The sequence below is a fragment of the Aplysia californica genome, unplaced genomic scaffold, assembly GCF_000002075.1.
Source record: "Aplysia californica isolate F4 #8 unplaced genomic scaffold, AplCal3.0 scaffold00368, whole genome shotgun sequence".
Taxonomy (NCBI): domain Eukaryota; kingdom Metazoa; phylum Mollusca; class Gastropoda; order Aplysiida; family Aplysiidae; genus Aplysia; species Aplysia californica.
This window is the reverse complement of record NW_004797638.1, coordinates 591,329-598,881: the sequence shown is the minus strand read 5'-3', so window position 1 is coordinate 598,881 and position 7,553 is coordinate 591,329. Positions and strand designations below refer to the sequence as shown.

Below are 7,553 nucleotides of genomic sequence, written 5' to 3'. Positions count from 1 at the left end.
CCCAGTAACATCACACACGCGCATTACCAACTCCATCCATCTTTAAAAAATGCAATAGTTTCAAGACTCCGCCCTCTCAACTGTCTGCCTTTCTATTTTATTTCATTTTTGTTTTGTTTTGTTTTTAGGTTTCTAACGACTAATATCATAAATCAATGACGTCATTACGCTGTTCTAAAAGCCCATAAAAGCTATACTCTCAGCCCCTAGCAGACGTACAAATAGAGCGCCATTCATCTTCTTTAGGACAAAGTCGGATAGTTTTCTCGCTCGAAGATAAATTATTCCACCTCAGTGAAAATTATGGTAGCCGAAGAAGAGACTGACTTAGGAGATGGATCGTTAAAGTAAAAGTTATCGAGAATTTTGGTTTCGTTTATTTTTACGCTCCCTTGTATAATAAATGAGTCTTTCTCTTCTGAGAAAGAGAAAAAAAAAAAAGAAGGAAGAGAGAGAAGGCCAACCTCGACTAAATCGCATAGACATAGCTCAGAAGCCCATTAGAGACACATAACATCTATAATATAAGTATAATAACAATATAAATTTATAATCATCATTATCATAAACAATTTGGTTTAAAAATAGCGCGTATCTTCGCTCGACGTTTTTCTTTTTCTTTTTTTTTTTTTTTTTTTTTTTGGTAAGCATTGTAGGCGCTTGCAACTGCATAAGGTCATATGAGCGCGCGGGACACATTAAACATTTTTAGTTGGTATGAAATTTTGAATTTTGCCCTAGTGGCGGCCGAAGAATACTCTAATCGATTTTGGACAACCAAGGTTTAACGTGCGCAATTTGCACAATGGGACCTCCGAGATTTGTCGCCCTTGTCCGAGAAGGCTAGCTGTAGATCTTTCCTACCAGAAGACCAGGGATGTGGCTGAAAGACAGCAGTAAGGAGCCAAAGAGTAGCAGCAGAGAAGCTGCAGAAAGAGTCAGGAGCCCAGAGGAGGGGGCAAAGGAGGTGAGGGGGTGAGGGCAGAAAGAGGAGACGAAAGGAGACGATAGAACATTGTTAGAGAGCAGGAAAGGATGCGAAAGGAGACCAATTAAGAGAAGAATTTTTTTCGGTTGCTACCAGGATTCGAACCAGGGACCTTTTAATGAGAGGCCAACACCTTAACCTCTAGGCCACGAGAGCCGCCTCGCTTGACCTTGACCATGACCATCAATGATTAATTTCTTTATAGAGGCACCAGCCATCCATGTCCAGATTAATTTTCTTATTCTAATTTGGCTCCACTTCAATGCACTCTGTATCTGTGGTGTTCAACCTGGAAATCGCCTATGATAATTCGTTGTAATTGCCCCCCCCCCCCCCCCACCCATATTATGTTATTGTCACCTTTCACGTTTCAGACCGAAAGGCTGACATTTTTATCGATAACACAGTTAAGGATAGTTTAATGATAATCTAAGAAAAATAAAATTAATTAATCAATCAATTAAAAATAAATAAATAAATAATAATGATTATCATAATCCTAACAATATTAACAACTAGCTGGATACCCGTTCGATGAACGGACAAAGAATCGATCGTCAAGTCACTGTGGAAGCAGTGCCCACTGCTACTGCTTGTGAACGGAAGCCTCACTTGTTTACAATGGCGTCTTAGAAGACTCACTTTCCCAAGATACGATCTAAATGAAACAACTGAAAAATGTAAATTAAACTACAATGACTTCAGACTCCTTAATATTACTGTGCACCCTTTCAATAATTCTGAACCACCGTTATTTTTTTCCCTTCAAATTCCAAAGCGAAGTAGATCTAGTTCGGAAGTTTTAGGCGACCAAAGTGACAAACTTTCACACATATCATCATCCAGTGACAGACTGCAACAGACATTGGCGATCATGGTTTTCCATTCATTCCTTTGCTCGGATGCTTTTATAAAAGCTATGTTTCCCTGATATTTCCCCGTTACCCAATTTTGTTTAGGTTCCCTCCAAGTAGGTTGCTCTGGGCCTACCTTTGCCTCGTTTGCCTTCAATTTTGCCAGTGAGAGTGAGATGTTCAAGACCCTTATGTCTATTCAGGTGTCCCAAAAACTGCATTTGTTGTTTCCTTTCCTGATTGTTTTTAAAAGTGAGCCTCCCACGTGGGCTTTATCAAGCACTACCTCATTTGATTTCTTTTCCTTCCACGATATTCTTAGCAGTCTCCTAAGAAACCACATTTCTGTTGCTTCTATTTTATTTTCAGTCTTTAGTGATTCACAGCCATATATAGAAGGGTTGACCATACCTTGCATTTTAGAACTTTTATTTTGGCAGTCATTGAGATGTTTCTATTCTTCTGGATTGTGCTCATTTTAATGAAATGTGTGTGCACATGTGTGCGTGTTATGTGTTCGTGAGCGTGTATGTGTGTGTGTGTTTGTATGACTGTGTGTAATTGTGCGTGAATATTGTTCATACATATGCATTTATGTAAAGCGCCTAGAGCTGTGTTTACACGGGAGTGGGCGCTATAGAAATGATCTTCATTATTATTATTATTATTATTATGATGAAACTAGCCTAAGCCATTGTAATGTAATTCTCCGTTATATTTCGGTGGAACATTTGGCATCAGATGTTATAATTATATCCTAGATATTTAAACTGTTGGACTTGTTTGATCTTTTCACCTTTGCTAATGCGATTACAAATAGAATTTGCTGCTTTATTTTGGATACATGTATTACCATGCATTCTGTTTTCTGTACATTCAACAATAATCCTTTATGTTCACTTTCTATTACAACAGTATCTAGAAGCGATTGAAGATCCTTTTCGGAGTCTGCTATAAAACTGTGTCATCGGCATATCTGATGTTATTAATATTTTATCCATTCATTTCGAGACCTGGACATCCTTCTATGTTTCTAAGGATTGTTTCACTGATGTCAAAGAGTGGTGACATAACATAAATCATATCCTTGCCACACTCCTCTTCTAATCAGCTTATATTCACTGTATTCTCCATTAATTTGTACAGCGTTTTGGTCCCAGTACAAATTCCTAATAATATAATTCTTAGATCTTTCCATTCTATGTCTAGCTTTTCCAGTACATGTATTTTAAATAGCTCATCATGTCTAACTTTATCGAACGCCTTTGAATAATCTATGAAGCATAAATACAGATCTTTCTGTGCTTCAATACATCTTTCCATTAACATAGTTAAGGTGAATATAGCATTTCTGGTGCCCTTGTCAGGAACAAAGCCGAATTGCATTTTAGGTATCTCTGGTCTTCCCATTAGTACTCGCAACAATATTTTTGTAAAATGACTCATAACGCTAATTGTTCTATGCATATCACTAACAATCAGCAGAGGCACCTGGTGTTTTAGGTAAAGCTATAAAATCTGACTTCATCTTATTCTGGGATCTCACCACTGTCAAAAATAGCATTTAAGAGCTTTGTTGTTATTTCAGTGCCTATAGTTCTTCAAGCGCTTGGCTTGAGAAAAGAGAAGCACACCGACACAATAATTCAATAGTGGTTAGTTGCTGCTGGGAAAAAGTATGACAGATGAACAGAAAGAACAAAGGGAAAGAAGAGGGAAGTTGGACCTACCTGTACTGTAGCGCCCCCACGTCCCTTTGGGGTTTCTTTTTTGTTCGTTTTGATTTGTTTGTTTGTTTGAGTATAGCGAAGCACATCGACACAATAATGGTCATTTAGTGACATGATGTTAAAAAGTATGACAGACAGAAACAATAGAGAGAAAGTAGAGAGGTGGGACCTGCCAGTACCAGGAACAACAGGGTCAGAGAGAAGAAGAAAGCAGAGCCTACTAGAGCCAACCTTCAGCCACCCCCACAGCAACAACAACAACAACTTTAGTTTTAGTAAGAGTTTTTCGACACTTACAACACAATAATGTCATATAAGTGCCGAAGATTAGAGGTGTTACAAGAGAGTAACAAACACAAAAAAGAAGGAGGGGAGATAAAGACGATAGACATTTGATAGGAAAGAAGAAGCAAACCACACCAGAGCACCCGCCAACGACCCACGTTTTGTTTGTTTGTTTGTTTGTTTGAGTAAAGAGAAGCCCATCGACACAATAACAGTCATTTAGTGAAGTGAAAAAGTATGACAGACAAACAGAAACAACAGAGAAAAAGTAGAGAGGTGGGACCTACCAGTACCACTAGTACCAGGAACAACAGGGTGAGAGAGAAGAAAGCAGAGCCAATTACAGCCATCCTTCAACCACCCACACAGCAGCAACAACAACAACAACAACATATGAGTGTAAAGTCAAGGATACTGCAGATGGAAGACAAGGGCAGAGGAACGTGTTTCACTTGCGGTAGATTATGTGTTTTTTTAAATTTTAGTAAATGTTTTTTATGGCACTTGCAACACAAAAGGTCATACAAGGGTTGAAAATTAGAGGTGGTATTGGAAAGTAACATACATGTACTAAAAAGGAAAGAGGCAAAATAAGAACGAGAGATGTTTGAAAGGAAAGAAGAAGCAAATCACCCAAGAATGTCTATCGTAAAACAGTTCTATTAAAAGATTTTCTACAATTAATAACGAGAAAAACCAGTTTATTGCAGAACAAAACATTTACTCTTGAAGCAAACTAAGTGCAAATCTTAGAGACAATGAAAACACGTAGGTCACAGACAATGCAAAGAAACATACAAGTTTTCAGCATTCTGTATCAGTCTGTAAGATAATTACGCTGCATAGACTGTTGACTTATACTTATTAGTTTCCAAAACCATAGAGCATCACGTACATAAAACAGAGTCCACACTGCCAATCAAATTCATTTGAATAAGTCGGGGTGAGCCAGATTGTCCTTCTCTTGGAGGGGCAAAAGCTGCCATTGTGGAAAAAAAAAAAAAACCAATTTGACTCACAATTTTAACAAATAAACACATTAAATTGTCCTTGAGTGTCATAGTCGTATCCCAAAAGGCAGCTTTTGCCCCCATCTATGAAAGAAAATCTGGCTGGCCCAGGCTCAAATCCATGAATCAGATCGGCAGTGTGCATGGGTATAAGCACCGGTGTTATTCACATTAAAGTGTAAACAAAACAGTGTAAACAAAACAGCGTTAACAAAACAAAGTAAACAAAACAATGCTACATTCTGTTCCGTGCATTATGGAGGAACTGAATTACATCGCATGAATCACATACAGCTGAGCACGGACAACTCAAACATGTCAGGGATTGACATATGTGTTCGACACCTCCGTAATTCAGGTAAACAATACCGGTAGTGTAAAATTAAAAGAGATATCAGTCGTGGAAAGGCAAATCGTATGAGCTACCCGTGAGTGTTCGTGTTATTCGTTCGTGCGTGACTGCACATCTTGAATTATGTAGCCTATCAATTTAACAGACATTCACAGGTGTTCTCAAGTCTTTTTTTCCCCCCAAAGATATAGAACTTGATCGATAATGACATTGAAAAGAACTTTTGCTGGAAAACAAGACTAGAAATCTCATTAGAAATACTTTTACATGCCTCTTGAACAAGTCTGGCAAAGTTTTTACAAACTTAATACCGTACAAATTTTAACGTAGCAGTTCAAAACTAAAAAATACAGAACCCACCCACCAATCAGCTTCCATCCTATCCCACGAATGGTTCATGAATAATATAATGAGAACGGTGACTCTGTATAGACCAGCAGTCATAGGGTCAACACGATTAAGTAGATTCCAGAACATGCACATAGTGAAATTGGCAGGACCCGGAAATATTTTCGTTATATACGAATTTCCTAATGTACGTGTTTTAAATACAAAGAAAAGTATTTAAATAAATTCAGGACTGGAAAATCTGTTCGCCATGATGTTCATGTTTGCTGTGTGCACGCTAGACTGTCAGTAGGTAGGGCCAACTGATGAGAAACTGATGAGAAAGTAAAAGAGTTATTTGTGAATCTGTCCTTGTTGTAGAGAGTCTGAGGGTGTATTCTGTGGTTTCTTTTTTTTTCCATCCCTACATAAAGCATGTAATGAGGCTTACAGCAGTTTCTCTCCCCCCTCAGAAATTTAGGAGTACATCCAAATTATGCTGTCAATCGAGGCACAAAGACATAATCGGATTCTTGCAAAGTAGAGACCGACATAGTGCCCCTGAAAAGTACACCTCCCACAACTGTCTATCACGCCATCAAGATTAGAATATCGTAAGTACCAACACTACGTGAACTCTTTCAACAGAGGGGCAACAAGTCCATAAGTAGATAGAGATCTACATAATCAAATTGAAGCCCAGCACTGAGCACTTTTGTCTCGCGGTAAGACATAAGCTTTGCCATGAAAACATAGTCAATACAATCCCCTGATCAGCTGGGTAGCATTCCTTACAACAGTACTGCATCTTATACTTCCACAAGCCACTCTGCTAAACATGGATACTTGACAATGGGTGGTGAGGGCATATGCCAATGACAGCCATGTAGGCTTAACAGGTTGCAATGCTGCACGTCTTCCCTAAGCCATGAAGAGATGGCAAATACAGATCAACTCTCAGACAAGCAGAGCTCATGGGACATCATGTTAGCCTCCCTACAAAGTAGACCCAAGACAAAGTTAACTGCAGAGCTTAAGCGTGATCAGTGCACCCTTCGTAGCTTCACTCCACAGTAAAGGGAAGAACGGCCATCTTGTAAATTTAAAAAAGTGCAGGTCTTTTTACACACCCATCAACACATTTCAGATCATTTAGGAGGCAGGCTTCTGACCACGCCTGTCAGGGCCAACTGGGACTGAGAGGGATACAACATCCCAGCAGAAAGACCTGAGATGCTCCATAAAAATTTTCTCCCCACTCGCGAATCAAACTCAGGTCTTCTGCATGATGCGACAGCAAGGTGCCCAACTGCAACACCACAGATGCCGGTTCACTTCCCCGTTGTGGCTCCACTCTGTGGAAAATGGGACGAATGACTGCTTCGTGAGTCCTTGAACTTGACAGATTTCTCACAAGATCCTGTAGTCAAACATTCCCTTGGGCACGTGGCAGGCGTGCAGCTGCTGGGGGTCGTTGGGCATCAGGTACACACAGTTCTCGTCTTGGTACATGTGACTGGTCACCTCGTTAAGGACAACGATTTTTGTTTTCTTCACTTTTTGTTGTTGTTGTTGTTGTTTTAGTAAAAGTATTGCCGCACTTGCGACACAATTAGGTCATATCCGTGCTGAAGATTTGAGGTCTAACTAGAGAGTAACACACATGGAAAGGAAGAAGGAGAGATAAAGACCATAGATGTTTGATAGGAAAGAAGGAGCCAACCACATCAGAGCACCCGCCAACCACCCACGAAAAAAAAAAAAAAAAAAAAAACAACGAAAAAAAACCCAAAAAAAACAATGGTTCATACAAATCTTTAAGAGAGAGCAAGGATACGGGAGCCTGAGAACCCAGACACCATCGTGCGGGAGCTCTATGGGAGAGTCCAGGCCTGGGTGGAACTCTGGGCATGGGTGAGGCTGGGGTTGGACGGAGGGCTGGATCAGGACCTGTGGGGGGAGGGGGGGGGTGGGAGAACAAGAGAGATTATGTGGATGAGTGTGTTT

The 7,553-nt window shown here is 39.8% G+C and overlaps 1 protein-coding gene across 1 annotated transcript in view; it reads right to left on the bottom strand.

Annotated features, from left to right (window-relative positions):
* Positions 1-6,759: 6,759 nt before the first annotated feature.
* LOC101846014 (protein smg8) overlaps positions 6,760-7,553 on the bottom strand; it is a 23,463-nt gene continuing 22,669 nt past the window's right edge. The window contains exons 22-23 of the mRNA XM_013085368.2: positions 7,384-7,496; positions 6,760-7,062 (exon numbers count right to left, since the gene is read on the bottom strand). Of these exons, the coding sequence (XP_012940822.2) occupies positions 6,957-7,062; positions 7,384-7,496 (219 nt within the window). The 3' untranslated portion in view covers positions 6,760-6,956. The remainder of the gene's footprint in view (positions 7,063-7,383; positions 7,497-7,553) is intronic.